The sequence below is a fragment of the Alnus glutinosa genome, chromosome 7 (genome assembly GCF_958979055.1).
Source record: "Alnus glutinosa chromosome 7, dhAlnGlut1.1, whole genome shotgun sequence".
NCBI classification, from domain to species: Eukaryota; Viridiplantae; Streptophyta; class Magnoliopsida; order Fagales; family Betulaceae; genus Alnus; species Alnus glutinosa.
Genome location: NC_084892.1, coordinates 21,309,884 through 21,329,618, shown reverse-complemented (window position 1 = coordinate 21,329,618; position 19,735 = coordinate 21,309,884). Strand labels below are relative to the sequence as shown.

Here is a 19,735-nt window from a genome sequence, read left to right as displayed (position 1 = left end):
TTTTTCTTGGTCGGCTTCATCCATGTGAATTTGGTTGTACCCTGAGAAGGCGTCCATGAATGTTAAAAGTTCATGACCGGATGTAGAGTCTACAAGCAGATCGATCCGAGGTAATGGGAAACTATCCTTGGGACAGGCTTTGTTGAGATCGGTGAAATCAACGCACATTCTCCACTTCCCGGTGGCTTTCTTGACTAAAACCACGTTGGCCAACCACTCTGGGTAGTTTACTTCTCGGATAAACCCGGCCCGCAGGAGTTTGTGTACTTCCTCAGCAATGGCCTGGTTTCGTTCCGGTGCGAAAGTCCTTCTTCGTTGTTTAACCGGTCGATGGCTTGGATCAACCATTAGCTTATGGGCTATTACGGATGGGGGTATTCCCGGCATGTCTTGGTGGCTCCATGCGAACACGGCTTTGTTCTTCCTGAGGAATGCTACTAGGGCTTCCTTTATTTCGGAGGGGAGCTGCGCGCCTACACGGACCTTCTTCTTCGAGTCACCGAGCTCGAAATCTTCCAATTCCTCGACCGGCTCCCCCATCGGTGATTGCTATTTTTCTTCGTCCTTCTTTTTCTCTCCGAGTCTCGAGGCTTCCGGGAGCTTCTTCAAACTTGTATTATAACACTCTCGGGCCATCCTCTGGTCTCCTTTTTCGACACCGACTCCCTCTTCGGTGGGGAATTTCATGCTCAGGTGAGGGGTTGAGGTCACAGCCCTAAATTCATTGAGAGCTGTTCTCCCAAGGATGGCGTTGTAAGCCGATGGTCGGTCGATTATCAAGAACCGAACCATTATCGTCCTCTGCCTCGGGTACATCCCTGCTTTGACCGGAAGCTCGATGGATCCGAGTGGGAGTACTTGCTCTCCTGTGAACCCCACAAGCGAATGTCTCGCCGGGATCACCTTACTTCGATCAATCTTCATTTGCTCGAAGGCTAACCTGTAAAGGATGTCAGCCGAGCTGCCTGTGTCAACCAAGATGCGGTGTATTTTGTGGTTGGCTATGGCCAGACTCAGTACCAGAGCGTCGGTATGCGGGAGAGATACCCCTGCAAAATCATCATCCGAGAACCCGATCACTTGTGCGTCTCGTTTTTGGGATTTTGGAGGTTTCTGCACCGAGTATACCTCGAAATCCCATAGCTGCCTTGCATAAGCCTTCCGCGCCGAGCTAGATTCTCCGCCTCCTCCAAAACCCCCCGAGATCGTCTGTATCTCCGGAAGGTTTTCCTGCCGTGCTGGTCTGGCTCGGCTCCTACTTCTTTCTCGTGCGGCCCGAGGGTCTGGCCTGCGTTCCGGTTCCCTTCCCCTTTCCTGATTTCTTCCTCGATCATCCTAGGGATTGTTTTGATTCTGATGGAACCGATTCTGATGGGGTCGATTGCCGGGCTCCGGGTCTTGCTGAATTCTTTGATCTGCAAGGAAGTGGACAAGTTTTCCGTTTTCTATGAAGCGTTCAATCAGAAGTCTCAAGGATATACAGGTTTCTGTGTGATGACCGGTAGTATCATGAAACGCATAATACTGGTCGGCGTATCGTGAATGCGGATTTGCGAGCACCGGTCTGGGTTTTCGGTACGTCGGGTCTCGCCTTATCTCCAGGAGAACATCCATAATGGGTGCGTTGAGGGGTGTCCAGTTGTGACCCCTTAGGGACTCCTGATCCCGCTTTGGCCTAGCCTCTTCTTCTGGAACCCGCTTCCGGTCTTCTTTTTTGGATTCCCGGAAGTAGATGGGCGAGTTTTTTCGGGTCCCAATAGGGCTCGGAGTGTCTCCTCCTGGTTGATGTACTTCTCGGCTTTACTCATAAAGCCATCTAAATTTTGAGGGGGCTTCCTGGCTATATCAGCCATTAGTGCTCCATCTTTTCGGATTCCCTGAAAGAGAGCTCCGTAGATGAAATCATCTGTGGCTGCTTCGGCTTCAAGTCTAGCCTGGTTGAACCTCATAAAGAAATCTCTAAGGGATTCCTCGGGTCCCTGGTGCAATGACATCAGGGATCCGGACGGCTTTCTTCTGACCCTTCCGGCCATAAACTGCGTCAGGAACATCCTACCGAGGTCCTCGAAATGATGAATGGAATTTGGCGGGAGGGTTCTGAACCAGTCGCGGGCATTGCCCGAGAGGGTCAGAGGGAATGCTCGGCAAGCCACCATTTCAGGTGTTCGATGGAGATCCATGTGGGCTCTGAAATTATCTAGGTGCTCCATGGGATCTTCGAGTCCCGTATAAAATGGGATCTCTGGGACTTTGAACTTTTCGGGAAGGAAAATATTCGCCACCTCCTCGGTGAATGGAGAGGTGGTCTTTTGCAAAAGGTTTTCTACCAAAGAAGCTTTCCCCTTATCGTTCCGTTTAATAGCTGCGTCAGAACGTTGCATCTTTGTTCCAACCGGGTGATCATGCCTTGTACCGCCCTTGCCGCCTCGGGTTGAGCAGGGGGAGGGTTCCCTGGGACTTCTTCTTCTTTGTTCGGCTCCCAAAAGCCTTCGACCCGGCTGCCTTCCTCTCGGTTTCCTGGGTCAGTGACAGTTCGGTGAAGTTCTAGAACCCGGGCCTGGAGGACAGCATTCATAGTGGCCAAATCCTCGATGCTCTTGGCCATCTGCTCCATTCTTTCATTCAGGCGAGTGAATTGGGGATCGTTGGAGTTTCCTTCGTCTCGGGCATTTCGGTCATCCCGAGGCACTCTGTTGGTTTCTGATCGAGTATTCACCATAACGGGATTTTTTTTAGGAAAACGATATAAGTCGTTCCCACAGACGGCGCCAAACTGTTGAGATAGTTCCGGTTGATGACGTGTCGATCAGGGATAAGCTGGGATGAGCTATGTAAACGATCCAGCAAAATAAAGCTGCGTCGGGGGGTTCCGACAACCCCACTCCGATGCTTAAGTAAGTGTATGGTTCTGAGAATAAATGCGCAGAATAATGCTAAAAGACTGATTAGCATGTACCTTAGCATCTGAAGAGGTTCATGTATTTATAGAGGTTGTGGAGCAGTTCAATTAGCCTTTCAGTTCGTGCACGAGGCGGTTGGAGGAGACGTGGCCTCGGATGAACGGATATCTCGGGTTCCGCTTGCTTCAGAGGCACCATCAAGTTTCATGACGTGCGTCGTGTCCCTTAGATTCCGGGTATTGCTGAGATATGCGCAGATGTGGATATCAACTAGCATTTGGGTTGCCTATACGGGCCTGACAGCTTGGGCCCAAGAGGCCTTAACGGGCCCGGGTGGATCATGCCCCTTTAATATTTGGGCCTGGTCGGGTGAATCAGAGTGGGCCTACTTCTCGGGTTGGGCCATACGCCCGAGAAGGTCAATATTTTTCCCCAACAAAAGGGTTAAGTACTACTCTAGTCCTTGAGTTTTGAAAACTTTATTTTTTAGTCCCTGAGTTTCAATTTGCATCACAGATGATATCTCAGTTTTGAAAAATGACCAAATAAGTACCTCAGTTAACTTCTCTGTCTAAAAACTAACGGACCGCCACGTGTCAACCTCTGAGGTTGACACGTGGCACTATATAAAAAAATTAAAAATTAAAAAACTTTAAAAATGAATTAAAAAATAATAATTTAAAAAAAAAATTAAAAAAAATTGAAAAAACAAAAAAAAACAAGGGGTGGCTGAGCCACCCCCTTGGCCGGTCTAGGGTGGCCGAACCACCCCCCAAGGGCCAAAACTGATCTTGAATTTTTTTTTATTTGTCAAGGGGTGGTCGAACCACCCCCCATGGCGTGGTTCGGCCACCCCAGACCGGCCAAGGGGGGTGGCAGCCACCCCTTGTTTTTTTTTGTTTTTTCAAATATTTTTTTTTAATTTTTTTTAATATTATTTTTTTAAAATTCATTTTTAAAGATTTTTAATTTTTAATTTTTAATTTTTTTTATATAGAGGTTGACACGTGGCGGTCTGTTAGTTTTTGGACGGAAAAGTTAACTGAGGTACTTTTTCGGTCATTTCCCAAAACTGAGGTATCATCTGTGATGCAAATTGAAACTCAGGAACTAAAAAATAAAGTTTCCAAAACTCAGAGACTAAAAAGGTGTTTAACCCGAAATTAAAATAGCACATTGTTGGCAAGGTGCTTTGAAGGGGCAGAGTATATTATGGACATAATAATAGTTAATATGTTTAGTGAGTGTGTGTTTTGTAATTGGCTTGTATCTCATCAATAGCTATGATTTTTTTTTTTTTTTTTTTTAAAAAAAATGCTATTTTTATATCTCTTGTTCATTGTTGTGTGTGTATATTTATATATATAAATTAAAAAAAATAGAAAATATGTACTAAAGAAATACATATGGCAGGTCTCAAAATTTTTCTTTATGTCAAAAGAAAAATTGTGGCTATTATAGAAAACCCAAAATTGAAATAGGTTTGCAAAACAAAAAATAAAAATAAAAAAATTGCCAACTGGACAGAGTTATTTAGAGAAGAGTTTTGCAGTAAATTTTTTATTTGAATAGTAATAAAAAGTTATTATTGTGATATATAATAAAAATGAGTTTAAAAATTTAAAAAAAATTTAAAGTTAAGAAATTTTGTACATTTTTTTTTATTTTTATTTTTTAAAAAAATAAAAATAAAGGAGAGAAAGTTGCCACACAAGGCCAGTAAACCCGAGGAGCATCATCATGTGCATGTCTGTCAGGCTCAGGCCCGGCTGTTGAAATTTGAGGCGAAAGAGATCGGAGGTGAGAGGTTGGATTCCACGGCGCATTTTTCATTCACAATTTCCAACAGTGGTCAAAGTGTCAGTCTATCAGAACCAGATGACTCACACAAATTTTTTACACACACGCCTACACTCTACAAAAAAGCGCGTGGCTTCCACAGAAAGACCCTGTAGAGCCATGTGTGAAAAAATATCTCGCCATCCCGAATAAAAAAAAAAAAAAAAAAAACTAAATTCCAAAAGACTTCAGTGTGGGACAAAATAAAAGATTGTCATGTGTACGATGTCTCTTGAATGGGATATTTGAAATTGACCATTGCCTCGTAAAAGGATTGAAGAAAAATTTGTTCAATTTTTAGTCTCTAAAACTGTTATTTGAAAAATATAATTTTTTAATAATATATACTTTTTATGTATTTTTTAATAGTATTAATAATAATAAAAAAATCTATATGTACTTATTTTTAAGTTTATTTTTTTTTTTAAAAAAAAAATCTATTCAAATATGGGAATAAGTTAAATAAATTACCTAGCTCATAAAGGGTACTATCACCACCACAAAAGATCGCAAGCAAAAACAAATCAAAGGACTCCAAAAGGGGCAACTCTTTCGGAATCCTTGCAAGAAGCACATTGACAAGAATCATCACCGAAAAAGGCTGGATTGGAGTCCCCGATGAGTAGCCAATAGGGAAGAAAATGCAGATGCACTTATTAGCAATATTTACATTCATATACTGCAATTATAACTTTTAGGTATTCATATCCAAGCGGTTATTATCCGCTATCCACATATTAGGTAATTAGTACTTTAGACCTTGAAGCTGTAATTCCTGTTTCTAGTAAATACAAAAAGGTATTATATATATTTGAACACTATTATTAAGATCACACTTGCTAATTATTTTGTCATAAAATTTTTATCTCATACATTAATTAGCTTCGTGCATTATCTATTTATAATTGGTGAAAGGAAAAAAAATATTCAAAAAATCAACTTGCCATGAAATTTTATTTCACACATTAATTAGCTTCGTACATCATCTAATTATAATTGGTGAAAGGAAAAAATATTAAAAAAATAATAATAATAATAAAAAAAAAATTACATTATATATATTTAAAGGGAACACGAATGAGATTAATAACCGTATCCACATAACCTTAAAACCGTTATTCGCATATGCAAATTATGGTTTTTGCCAACCACATCTACATATGCAGATAACGAATATGTGCAGATAGCGAATACAAACGGTTATTATCTGTTCACATTTTCTTCCTTAGCAGCCACACCACATCAAACAAAGTCAACAAACAAGAGTATAAAGGAAAAGTCTCACCCAAAAAGGAAAACAACAACAAAGCACGGAGACAAAATCCTTAAAAAGAAAACAACAAAAACAAAAATACGCAGAAAATAAGATAAAAACAACACAAAACATCATAACAACAACAGATGAAGGCAGCGACAGTAAGGCACGAGAAAAGCACGGCTCTTGGAAGACACAAGGCAGAACTTCCAAGTATTTATTATCTTATATAAATGTGAAATATACATATTAACCCGTCCAAAAATCTAATAACGATTTGTATTTACTGCATTAAGTACTTAAAATGATAATTTGGAATAGTTATTCCTTTTTATTAAAAAAAATAATAATAATTAAATGAAAATTTAGATGCAGAATTTGAATTAGGAAATATTAAAAAAAATAAAAATAATTTACGAGCGACAAACCGTACACACATTCACATCGCACAAAGCCACAACCCTCACATCGCTCTTAATAATAAAAAGCGCCTCTTCTTTGTGGGGTCAACAGGATCCACAGACACCCCCACTTCTCAATTTCTTCAAACCCTAGACTTTCTCTCCCCACTCCCCCACCCTGTTTCATCTGCTTGATCTCAACCCTCTAAAACCCTAACCCAATGGGCTCCGACATAGTCCTCCAGTACTCCGGCCAAGATCCCAACTCCGGGCCTATCGCCGCCGCCTCCGCCACCAAAACCCAAGTCGCCGTACCGCGCACCAGAGACCGGCACACCAAGGTGAACGGCCGAGGCCGCCGGATCCGCATGCCAGCCCTCTGCGCGGCTCGCATATTCCAGCTCACGCGCGAACTGGGTCACCGGTCGGACGGCGAGACCATCGAGTGGCTGCTCCGAATGGCGGAGCCCTCTATCATCGCCGCCACGGGATCGGGGACCATCCCTGCAGCCGCGTCCACCTCCTCCCCCGCACTTGCTTCCTCTTCTCACTCCGTTTCGTGCCGGATTCAGCCCGTATCGGCTGTGAGCGGCGGACAAGGGATGTTCGCGGTGGCTCCGCATCCGCCTAGTTGTCGGCTGGATTTGTGTCAGCCGATGGGGATGGAGTACGCGGCGAGTAATGGGTACCGGCACATGCCGTTCACGGCCCTGTTGTTGCAGCCGACGTCGACGGAGGAGGCGGAGGAGAGTCGGCAGGAGGAGTTGCTGAGGGAGCAGTAGAATGTGTAATGTATATGGGGTGGGTGTATGTGCATGTGTATGGAATGGACATTCAGAGAGAATTAGGGAGGTTTTTTTTTCAGGTGTTTGTGTTAGCGATTCTTCCTTCTCTTCTCTTTCTTTGTTTTGGGTAATGCTGTATGCCAATGAGACAGACAATTTGAGAGTGAAAGATGTAAATTACAAGGTATGATGAAATGGAAATATGCTACTTCTGTTCCCTGCTGTGCTGTGGACCATCTTACAATGACAAGGGGATTGATTGGACCTACCACATTCATTTGTTTGTTTTTCTCCTCTCATTTGGCACAACGTTTGTGATTGTTTTTGTTTTTGTTTTTGGTTTTGCTTTTTAGAAAAAAATAAAAGCATTGAAAAACAAACCCAATTGGCTCTAGAAAGTAAAAACCATATAACCACAAATTCCCTCTAAAAAGAAAAAATAAAAAATAAAACCCAATTGGCTCGTCTCTTGAAGTGTTTTTGGGGTGTCTCTATTTTTTTTTTATTTTTTTTGTGATTTATAGGTATTGTTTTTGTGTTTTGATCATGGATAATGATTAGTAATGCTTTAAGTTATTATTGTGTACTTTTAATAATAATGTAACTTTTAAAATTATCATTGGACTTGTGATTGATCATTATTGAATTTTGATCAAGTGGTGATTTTAAAAGTCATATAAGTATGTAAGGTACACAAAAGAAACACAAGAAGGACTTGTAGAATTATTCATGAATAATAGGTTGGGTTGGTTAATGGAGTAATGTTAGAAGTCATTCTTGTGTCTCTCTAAAAATGAGGTAGCTTTTAAAATCCCTATAAGAATGATGTAGCGTTTAAAATCATCATTTGATCAAAATTCAATAGTGATCAATCACAAGCTCAATGGTGATTTGAACATTCACATCATTTTTAGAGGGACACAGGAGTGATTTCTAGCATTACTTTGTTTTGGAGGGTTTTTTTGTCTTTTATTTAAACAATGTTACGATATAATGTAAATGTGAAAACTGAGTTACTTACTTTTAAAAATGTTGTGTTTGAATTATTTGTTAATTTTTTTATTTTGAGAAAAGAAAACAAAAGATAAAAATGAATAAAATTTAAGGTTAAAGACATATTTGGTACACGTGGTTTAAAAACTTTATTTCTTGGTACCTAAGTTTCATTTCGTTTCACAGATGGTACTTGGGTTTTGGAAAAAGATTGATTTGGTAACTTCGTCTATTTTTCCATTCAAATTTTAACGGACTGCCACGTGTTAATCGATGAAGGTTGACACGTGGCACAATATTAAAAAAAAACACAATATATATATATATATATATATATATATATATATATATATATATATATATATATATATATATATATATATATATATATATATATAATCTTTTTGGTTATTGGGGGTGGTTTAAGGCTACGGGAGTGGTTCGACCAGCCCCAAGGGCTAAAACCTTCCAATAATTTTTTTTTTTTATTTTCCTATTTTTTTCTCTAAAGGCTATACATGGGGTGGTTCGGCCATTTTGCCCAAATGAATGGCTTAGCCATCACTTTTTTTTTTTTTTTTTTTTTTTTTTTTTTTTTTATATATATATATTTTTTAAAGTTGTTTAATATATTTTTTGAAGTTTTTTAATTTTTTTTTTATATTGTGCCACGTGTCAACTCTCATTGACACATGGCAGTCCGTTAAAATTTGGACAGAAAAATAAACGGACATACCAAGTCGTCTTTTTTTCTTTTTTTTCTTTTTTTTTTTTTCTTTCCAAAACCTAGGTATCATCTGTGAAGCGAAATGAAACTGAGGTACCAACAAATAAAATTTTTAAACCATAGGTACCAAATATGTCTTTAACCCTAAAATTTAAACAAGTAAAGCATTTGTGTTTCGAGTTGTTTGTTAATATTCTTGTTTTGAGTATAAAAAACATAATACAAAAAACAAAGAGTTTAACAAATGGAGCCAATGATTTCAAATGGAATACGTGCCGGTTTGGTTTAACATTTAAAAAAATAGCGATTTCAAAACGTAATTAAGCGTTTAGTAAAATTGTATTGTGACATTTAAAATTTTGGGGTACTTACCTTTTGCACCCATAAACTATCAGCCATTGTCAATATGCCATAATGAACTGATACCCTTACCAGAAAAGAGCATTGAATTACCATTTGCATACCGAAACCCCAAATCCGTTAGGGAATCTCTTTAAATCAGATGGAATATTATATTTTTAAACGTTAAATTTTGTTTAAAGATAGAAATACCTTCAAACAATAATTTAATAAAAAATATCAAACATAATATATATATATATATATATATATATATATATATATATATATATATATATATATATATATATATATATATATATATATATATATATATATATATATATATAAAGAAAAAAAGTGGGAGGGGGGTGGCCTGCGAGCCACCCCCAGAGGTGGTTCTGACCACCTCTAGGGTGGCTCGTCGCCACCTTTGAACTTGGGGGTGGCCCCCAGTAGGCCAGGTGTAGTTGCTCAGCCATCCTGCAGGCTAGGGTTGGCCTTCAAGCCACCCGAAGCCACCTTTGGAGTGATTCACAGCCACCAAACCTGAGGGTGGCTGTGGCGCCACTCCCAAGTTCCTTTGGGATGGCCCGCGAGCCACCCAGGATGAAACTCGGGGTGGCGTGTGGCCACCCCATAGGCCAGTGGTGGCCTGCAAGCTATCTTAGAACATGGAGATGACTGCGTGGCCAACCCATAGGTTGGGGGTGGCCTTCGAGCAACCCTTAGAGGTGGCTCGCAGGCCACCCCAAATGCAACCCGAGGGTGGCGCTCGGCCATCCCCAAGTTCCGGGGTGGCTCGTAGGCCACCCCCATCCCCCTAAGGGGGTGGCTGTCCATTTCTTTCCATTATTATTATTATTTTATTTTATTTTTATATAATTTTGAGGGTATTATATATAAATTTTGATATAAAGTTAAGGTATTTGAGTCTTTTAACGAAGTTGACTGATGGAACGTGGGTTTTGGTATGTAAATGGTAGTTCAATGCTCTCTTTTGGTGAGAGTGTCAATTCATGAAGGCATATTGACAATGACTGGTAATTTATGAGAGAGAAGGTAATTACCCTAAATTTTTTGTTCCACATCTCTTGTCTACTATTTGAAAACATGATTGTTTTTTTCAAGGGAAATGTTAAAGATGAGACTCTCATCCCCCCTTGTCACCCCATTTTTCTTAAAAAAATTGGTTTTTATTATAAAAGGGTGATAAGGGGGGGATGATGGGAAGATGTGTAGAAGCTCTCTTTTTTCAAATGCACTATCAAATAAGACACTTCACGCAATTTTGTTTATTAACATATTTTTAACATGCGAAATCGTATGGCCAAGCGAACCTACTGAAAATACAAAAATATAATATTTTTCTATATATATTTTTATTAAATATTATAGACGGTAGGTTTGATGTGACTGCATGGGTTTGGTCTACCAATGAGATAAGACATAGAGTAATAATTAATTCACCACCACCACCACCCAAAGATACCACTTTTCACCATCTTGTCTATGTAATAAGGTGATCCCTCACTTAAAAATAAATAAAAAAACTCAAAAGGTAATGGAGACCACATTGCCACATAAATAAGGTGGTGAAAAGTGGTATTTTTAGATGGTGGTGAACCATTACTCTCTAATAATAATTTCCTAGTTCTTGTTGATTAATTATCTACTCCATCCAAACCTATAAAGAGCTCTACAAGTCGTTGCATAGTTCATCCAAACCTATAAACAACTTTTCTGTTTCTCTAAAATCATTTCCTTTCTTTTTTCTGATCTATCTGGTTGTTTTTTTTTGTAGGTCATTGGGGTTTAGAAGACGACTGTAGAAGAGAACAGCAAAATAATCTCGTGTTACAATTGAAGCTATTAGAGTCACTTACATAAACCAGTCTCACCTAGTCCACCACCAATATGAGACTTGGCACATACACGTCTTCATAATTCACTATCTAACGTGGAACTTATCTTTCACAACATGAGGCGGCATCACAATCTTTCTCGTTCAAATTTATGATGTTTTCATCATGACCAACAACACTATTGGACTCCAATGCCACGTGGCATTATTAGATTGGCTACGAAAACCATTGTCACAACTTAAGGAAGCTCTATAATCCAAAACAACTGTTGAATTTACAATTGAAGCTCTTTAAAATCATTTATATAACCAAATCTCACCTAGTTTACAACCATTGTAGGACTTGACATATACATTACCTTTCATCATTCGTCTGGTCAATGTGCGACTTAACTTTCATGATCCAAAATATGACTGGTAACGTTCAAAACAAAGAAGAGATAATATAGTTTATTCTTCATATGACATAATTCAACACATATGAGTATTCAGGAAGTATGATAGCTTGGAGCAAGTCTTTGAACCAAGGAAACTATGTGTATACGTTAAGTAGCATTGGTAGCGACAACAAAATGGGGGATGTGTGCCCCATGCCAGCCAGACATCTCCTAATGCTTATTCCGGAACATCCACCACCTTCTCCTCTTTCTAAACTCGCTTGTGGACACATCTTAATTACAAATCAAAACAATAAGCTGCATCATTTTCAAACCCATAAAAAACAAGCATAAAAAGAATGGTGATAATTACCTCCTTGAGGATAGATTGAGTTGTAATGCACCTCAGCCCAAAAGCTCAAGAAAATAACTGCAAAACAAAAGCATTGCATAAATCTAAATGGTGATAAAAATGTAAAAGTTAAGTGACACCAAAGCTGACATAATTAATTTAAAAAAGGAAAAAAATATCAAAACCCAACAACAAAAGAGAAATTTTAGATCTACTGATGTGATCATGACAAAAAAAGAAAGAAAGAAACTGATCATATAAAAGATAAACTAGTTGGGCACATTTCCTACATTTAGCTCTCCATAGCGCCTCGATGAAATATCCATATAACAGCCAATAAACTTGTTAAAAGTGGCACCAGTTTTTTGAAAACCACAAAGTAACTTGTGAAGGTACTACGGACGTAGATCGGGCACAAATATAAAATTCAGGTTAAGGTTCAACAGTATTACCAAGAACAGCATGATGCCAAGTGAAAAGAAGCAGAGGAAAAGGAGCAAAAGATTTTATATAAAATAAAGAAAGTTAGAAACCAAGAATTGAAAATATAGGACTTGCAAGGAGAATCAGCATAAAAGTCTTTGCGAAGTTACCACAAGCCAGAAAGATCAAACAAAACCTATTCTCCCAAAAAATTGATAAAACTGGATTTTTACCTCGATCTGGCTTCTGGAAATTAGGAAGAATCTCTATGCAACAGGTATCCTTAAAAGATGTCATAACAAAAATTTTCACACCATACTGAAACAAAAAAACTTTACAAGTATTAGTCATGGATAAAATGTGCATATTCCCTTACTGATAATTATGTAATAGGGATCTCTTGAAGGTAACAATCAAGAAGTAAAATTAGTAGGCTAAAAAGAAAGCTATAGAAAAGAGTAATTCTAAAAGGAAGACTCATGTCCTCATTAAGTCCTAAAATTGATGTGGCTTTTAAAATTATCATTAGATGTGTGATAGATCATTATTAAATTTTGATCCAAAGGTGATTTTAAAAGCCACATTAATTTTGGGATGACTCAAGGGGGATGAGTCGTCCTTATAGCATTACTCCATAGAAAGAGTGAGTGGAAGAGGATAGAGACAAAGAGAAGCTTCATTGAAGCACTCTCTCTAGAATTTGTCACATACACACATATCTGCTGTGTATGTATGGATAACTTCTCAAATATCACCTAGTTAACTCGTCCAAAGTTTGTTCACCACTCTTTGGGGAAGGGTTGGGAATTTGGAACCTCTTTGTGTTCAATCGTGTTCTCTTAAGTAAATGGCTTTGGCTATGTGCATGAGAGAGAGGCTTGGTAGAGAGTAGCGGTGGACTCTAAATTTGGTAGTTTGTGGGGCGAGTGGCATTCTCTTGAGCCTTCTGGAGCATATGGGGTGGGGTTATGAAAGAATATTAGGAAGGGTTGGGGAAAATTTTCGTGTTACACCAGATTTGAGGTGGGAGATGGCTTCAAGATTAAATTTTGGCATGATCAGAGTGGTGTGGAGATGTGGCCCTTAGGAAAGCCTTTTCAAATTTATTTGGTATTGGCCACGCAAAGGATGCTTCTGTTCCAGCTCACTTGGAGTTTTATGCTGGTTCCAATCAGTGAAATGTGAGCTTTGCTATAGCAGCTCATGATTGAGAGGTGAAGGTCTTTGCCTCATTTTTCAGGGTGTTGTATTTAGCTAGAGTGAGACGAGGAAGTAAATATAAGCTCTAGTGGGTCTACTCCAAAAGAAGTTTGTTTAAGGTTAAATCCGTCTATTGTTCTTTGGTTTGTAGTGAAGGTTGCTGCTTCCCATGGAAGAGTGTTTGGCGGACTAAGGCTCCTTTAAGGGCGGCCTTTTTTGCTTGGTTGGTGGCTCTAGGTAAGATCCTTACCATGGATAACCTCAGGGAGAGACATTATTGTGGTGGACAGATGCTTAATATGCAAGAGGAATAAAGAGTCGGTGGACCATCTTCTCTTCATTGTGACATAGCTTATGCCATTTGGATTGCCTTTTTCAATCGTTTTGGTCTGTCTTAGGTTATGCCTAGACGTGTAGTCGACCAATATGTTTATTGGTGGACTACCTGTAGTACATAGAGTATTGTTGTGTGGAAAATGGTACCTACATGCCTTTTATGATGTTTATGAAAGGAAAGAAATTACATAAATTTTGAGGACCGGGAGAGGATATTGGAGGAAATTAAGTTCTTATACTTCAAAACTTTGTATCTTTAGACAGCTGCTTATGTTTCTCCAGTGATGATTAGTTATAGTGATTTTCTTGTTCTTTTTGCTCATTCTAGCTAGGTGTTTCTTTTTGTATACTTCTTGTTTACTTAGGGGTGCCTCACGCTTTTAACGATATGTGTTGATTACTTATCCAAAAAAATTCTCAATTTAAGAATAGTTATTTAAATAACTGATAAGACATGTATCCTTGACTGTTTGGTAAATACAAAATATAATATGATTTGATTATAATAAAGAACACAAGAAAAAATTAAGACACTCAAAACACGATGTTTGATATCAAAAGCTTTATGATCCAATTCTTTTGGAGAGGCAAACTATTCATCTGTCCAAGCCTAGAATTGGATCAGTGTTAGACAAGTCAAAAATTTGCCAGCTGCAAGATACAAAAAGGAAAACCATTCAATCTACCAAAGTTATACTTCAGAAGCTGCAATATAACTTCACTTTATTTGTCAATACGTAAACATAATTCCCATATGCTTAGGAATTAGGTGCACACACACACACACATATATAAATATTAAAAAGAACTTTGATACAACACATTAATGATGGGACCTTCCAACGTTCATAAAACCAACAAAGAAGACAAAACCTGACAGAGTTCAAAGAAAGGAAAAGTGATTGCCAGAAACCATACACAATCTGCAGCTGCTTGCAATGTGACATGATCACCCCACTCACCGCTCCTAGTACCATTGAAATGAAAGTTAAACATTCAGCCATCCTTAGCCTAAAAACAACTATTATAAAAGGGAAAGAAAAGGTAAGGTGTTTGATTAGTACTTGGACATCTTCTCCAAATAGTCATCATATTCCATGGGAACATATCCCTCATAATTCTCTGAGTGAGATCTAAGCTGATGAAACAAAAAATTAAAGTAAATGATAAAATCAAGATCCTAGTAAGCTCTGAGATATTCAACTTGACACAAGAAAAAGTAGATATTTTATGACAACAAACCTGACTCACGACCTGTTGCCTTACAAACTTGTGGTTGTCAGGTGTGTGATGTAATTGATCTGATAAAGCACGAAACTGGAAAAAGAAATTCTAAAAAAGTAAGTATGATTCAATAGATGTTACTGTTAAAGCACAACATCTATATTACAAACTACTAGATCCTGACGAGAATTGCTGGGATGCTTAAAAATAAGGATACACTAACCTGACAATTACCATCTCCTTGAACCTTATGCTCTACAAAGTCATACATCTGCAATCTGATATACAGCACAGACCAGCGTCAACTATCAAGCCCATATCTTAAAATAACTTCAGTATAGGCAGGATAACAGAGAGAGAGAGACATGAGCATCGATATGCCAAGAGGTATAATACCTGTCCAGAAGCCTCTGATGATCTGAAGTCACTTCATCAATTGAAGGAATTTCACCATTGATCCTAGGAACATGCTGTAACACATAAAATAAAGTCAAGTGTCTCACATACCATATCCATACATGTATCAAAAGTTAAGAAAACTTGAAAATCATACCATAAGTTAATAGCCAATAAGCAACCAAAGAATGCATCATTACTAGTCAAATTGGTCCGATTGAAAGGAAATTTTTATAAGAGACAAAACTCAAAATATTTTTATGCATCTAAAATCTCTAGGCTCAGCAGGTAAGCAATGGAGCACAGATGTGGGGCAGGTCTAAGCTTGCTTATAAAAACGACAAGGAAAAACAAAACATTAAAAGTGTAACTACCTATAATTACCAATTTGAAGAGTTCAGGAGCACATCAATAAAGTGCTGTCTCTCATCATACTGTAAGGTGATCTGAAATCTGATGCTTGAGAACTATAACATGCTCTCCAGCCCTTAATTCCAGAGCCAACATCAATTTATTAAGTAATATGGATATCGATAAATTAACAAATAATTTGTTAACCACTTCATATATCAATTGATTAAATATAAGAAATGTAGAAGTTTCTTGAAAGTAAAACCATCACAACAAGCTCATTAATGAATAACCATGGAGAATCATTAAATTGATCAAAGAACAACATGCTGAATAGCCAAAGAAAAGGTAAAATAACTTCAGTATATTTCTTCAACAGCTATACCAAGGATCTTAAAATTGATGGTATGTTATGCAAGTTAAACTTACAGGAATAAGGATCATTTGATCCAGTCTCGTGCCTACTTCACCATCAAGTGCATATTCATTGGTTGGCTCCAAAGAATAAGGATACTCCTCTCTATCACCAGTGCTAGAACATAAAGTGGAAGGCTCCGCATAGTCAGCTTCTTCCTGGCCATAATTGTGGTCTGCACATTGTAGTAAAAGAATCAAGATAACTAATATAAGCAAGCTGATGACTGTCACACATCTGAGCAGTAGCTTAACTGAATACCTGAATAGTAGTTCATTGGTGATGGACTATGCCAATCATGTTCAATATTTGACGCTTGATAGTGCTCTTCTCCTGCATGTGAATATCCAGACACTTCTGACATTGTCAGCTGCAAAAACTCTTCTTGAAGCGTACGCGCAATAGCCTCATCATTCTCCACATGAGTACCATCTGTATCATAATGCTCTTGATAGTGTCCATTAGAAACGTCATCAGCACCATGATGTGTTATCTGCTCATAATAACTACCAGAATTGATTGGATCACCATCAAGAAGTTGAATGCCCCACTGCATGACACCTGAGTGTTCATGATTGACGTCTAAATGTTCATAAATAACCATCTCTCATTCCCAAAAGCAACTGATTTCAGGATCACAAAACCAATTAGTATTATCTGTCCAAATAGCTCTCAGTTATGTAAGAGAAATTAATATTCAACCAAATTTGCAATAAACATTCAGCATCATAAATCTAGAAATAAAACATAACATGCAATAATTCTTGTCAAACTAGGTGTTGTGCTTCAACTTAAAGACTGCAGACCAAAAGATTAAATATATGTTTTAAACAGTAGGGTAGTTGACTTCCCAAAGATTTTTTTTTTTTGATGAATAATTGACTTCCCAGAGAATAATAGGAAGAAAAAAAAAAGTCCACTCTCCCGCAATTTATTGCATGCCTACTAATGGAGTTCTTCCTCATCTGATAAACTACTACAGAATCATTTATAACACGAAACATCTACAGCAATGATCCCCACCTCAAGTAGTTCGGCTTAAAGTTAATACATGTTTGTGTATATTATAAGTGTTCAGAGTTTAGAAGATGCTTCAGTTTACTGTGAGAAATACATAAAGAGGAAAAAATAAAATACAGTAGCTGCTGGTCCAGCGTGAAATGACTGGGAGGAGAAGCTTGATTATCCCCAAAAACATTATAAAAATAATAGGAGAGCAAATTAGAAAATCTATAAAAAAAAAAAAAAGAAGAATTAAATCAGCCTGTCCAATCTGTTTAACTGATGAGTTCATTTTAGATATATTCTGCCAAAAGATACACAACCTGTACTACAGAAATGAAGAATAGACAATTTACTTAATTCATAGTTGGGACAATTTCTTTCACATTCCTTCCCAAAAGTGTGCAACATTTCTTTCTTAGCAGATAACATTTTGCTAGTATACATACCATATGTAATAAACAGACATAAAAAAGCAAACAGATTTTATTATACAGTAAATTGAGTTTTTAGAAGATCTTTTATATATCATTATGGAAAGACATACATACAGCACACTGAACTATTTAATTTGGTCATAGTTAACAAAGCAACTTAAGAGCATTCCTAGTAGCCTTACCAAAATAGCTTTTTGAAGAGCCAATTTGACGAAAACACTAAAAAACCTCCCAGTAGCCTCACCACTTTAACCAAAAAGTTTTGGTGAGTGAAAATACTCACCAATTTTGATGAGTAATATTCACTCACCAACTCTCTCACCAATTTTGTTTCTCCTTTCTCTCTCACATGATTAGCACACTTTTTTCTTTTTTTTTCTCCCATTTTTTTCTCCCATCTCCCATGTCTCTCACATGATGATGTCCTTATTTTCTGGACATGAATGTTTCTTTGTCACCGACATAAACTTTGTAGTTTTTTCATTTATCTTTTCTTTATTCCTTTCTTGAATTTGGTTAAGAAGCAAATGAAAACTTATGTAAATTTCTTAGCAATGATCTAATCTCAAGATGAAGGTGTATGGTAGCTTGTTGTGTAAAAAGATTAAATAGAGAACGAATAAAGAAATTTGAAAAAAAAAATTATTTAAATGGAATAGTGATAGTGAATAGTTAAAATGGTGAGGCTGCTAGGAGAATTTAAAAAAAGTGGTTAACCAGAATAGAGAAAAGTGGTTTTTAGTTACTTTGGCGAGTAAAATTTGATGAGGCTATTAGGAATGCTTTAACACATAACTTCAAACTACTTACTCTCCAAAGCAACTTATCAAAGCCTTAAAAAGTGTGGGTACCCCAACCGATTTATTTCATTGCCATTTCAATCTAAGCTACGTCATTTGTATTTCTTTTTTAGACAACATACTCTGAACCCAAGTACTACTACATTTCATGGCTACCACAACTTTACAACCAATCAAGACAACCGCCGTAGGCATATCCTTTAATAAATCACTGGACACCATATCTTTATTCACCACATCGATCCCCAACTCCTTTGCTTTAATATAAAGTGAAAAGTCTACATAACCTCTCTCTCCACCAAAAAAATAAACAAAACAATAAAGCCTTCACTCAGCCCTTTAAAAAACCAATTTTTGGGTGAGACATATACAAGCATGAATTGTGCAACCTTGCAGTTCAAAATATAATATAAATTAATCAAAGACAAACAATTATAAACAATGACAAAATCAATCACAAATTAAAAAATAAAAAATTAAAGAGAGAGAGAGAGAGAGAGAAAGAAAAGATAAGCGCTTATTCAAGAAGCAAGAACATAAACCGAACCACCCCATATAAAATTTCACACCCAAGACAATAAATCATCTCTGATCACAATACAAAGAAAGAGAACAATAGAGTTAGTCCAAACTGAGGCTTTAAACAATTCTCAAATCCACCCATCCCAAATTTCAAGCATCCAAATCCACAACCCAGAACAAATTTAACACAACCCAACAGAAAAAATACACCTAATTAAACAACAACCCAAATCTCTAATCATTCCCAATACAATCATTCAACACTGAAGCATAGTGAAACTGTAAGGTATCAGAGTAAAAAACTCACCCCAATGAATCACCTTAGATTGGGCACCAATACAATCAACAAAACCCTAAGCTTTGGTCACAAAATGGGTTGAAAATAAGGGCTTCACTAGGCTTTGCACCATATATGGAAGCTATGATGCAAATGACAACGATGCAGCACTGAGAAAAAATGAAGATGAAAATGGAAAACGAGGCACTTCAGACCCTTTATATACAGTTTCCACGACGTTAAATGTCGAGCAGGTTTATTTATCATAAAAAAACAAATTGTCCAGCAGGTTGTCGCGTAGAGGGTTCGGATTTTCTTGGAATGGACGTAATCTGGCGGTGATTTAACCGGCTATTTCGATGACCCTTTTTTTTTTTTTTTTTTTTTATATTTTTTTTATACGTGTTTAATTTATTTCTTGAGATTTTAAGAACCGTATGAAAATCGCTTTGGTCCCCGTTGATGAGTGGTGGGATCGCACGGTGCAGATTGGATCTGAGAATATAAGGAAATAAACGGA

At 37.5% G+C, this 19,735-nt stretch overlaps 3 protein-coding genes across 4 annotated transcripts; 1 reads left to right on the top strand and 2 right to left on the bottom strand.

The window, feature by feature from the left end:
• Positions 1-549: 549 nt before the first annotated feature.
• On the bottom strand, positions 550-1,614 carry LOC133873317 (uncharacterized). The gene is made up of 2 exons (XM_062311037.1): positions 1,432-1,614; positions 550-1,335 (listed from the first exon to the last, which is right to left on the bottom strand). Exons 1-2 carry the CDS (start codon positions 1,612-1,614, stop codon positions 550-552), a joined length of 969 nt encoding a protein of 322 aa, XP_062167021.1.
• A 4,857-nt stretch (positions 1,615-6,471) lies between these two features.
• Positions 6,472-7,399, top strand: LOC133873141 (transcription factor TCP11). Its single transcript, XM_062310869.1, has one exon. The coding sequence runs from the start codon at positions 6,617-6,619 to the stop codon at positions 7,175-7,177; it is 561 nt and encodes a 186-aa protein (XP_062166853.1). The 5' UTR covers positions 6,472-6,616; the 3' UTR covers positions 7,178-7,399.
• A 3,933-nt stretch (positions 7,400-11,332) lies between these two features.
• Positions 11,333-19,418, bottom strand: LOC133873676 (OVARIAN TUMOR DOMAIN-containing deubiquitinating enzyme 12-like). Of its 2 annotated transcripts, none has more exons than XM_062311419.1 (11): positions 19,246-19,418; positions 16,439-16,738; positions 16,192-16,352; positions 15,412-15,485; positions 15,239-15,293; positions 15,034-15,108; positions 14,856-14,929; positions 14,710-14,758; positions 12,489-12,573; positions 11,854-11,910; positions 11,333-11,773 (listed from the first exon to the last, which is right to left on the bottom strand). In XM_062311419.1, the coding sequence occupies exons 2-11, from the start codon at positions 16,731-16,733 to the stop codon at positions 11,712-11,714; spliced, it is 987 nt and encodes a 328-aa protein (XP_062167403.1). In that variant the 5' UTR covers positions 16,734-16,738; positions 19,246-19,418; the 3' UTR covers positions 11,333-11,711. The 2 variants fall into 2 exon arrangements, with proteins under 2 accessions (XP_062167403.1, XP_062167402.1); XM_062311418.1 differs by having other exon boundaries at positions 16,439-16,800; positions 19,246-19,417.
• Between the last annotated feature and the right edge of the window lie 317 nt (positions 19,419-19,735).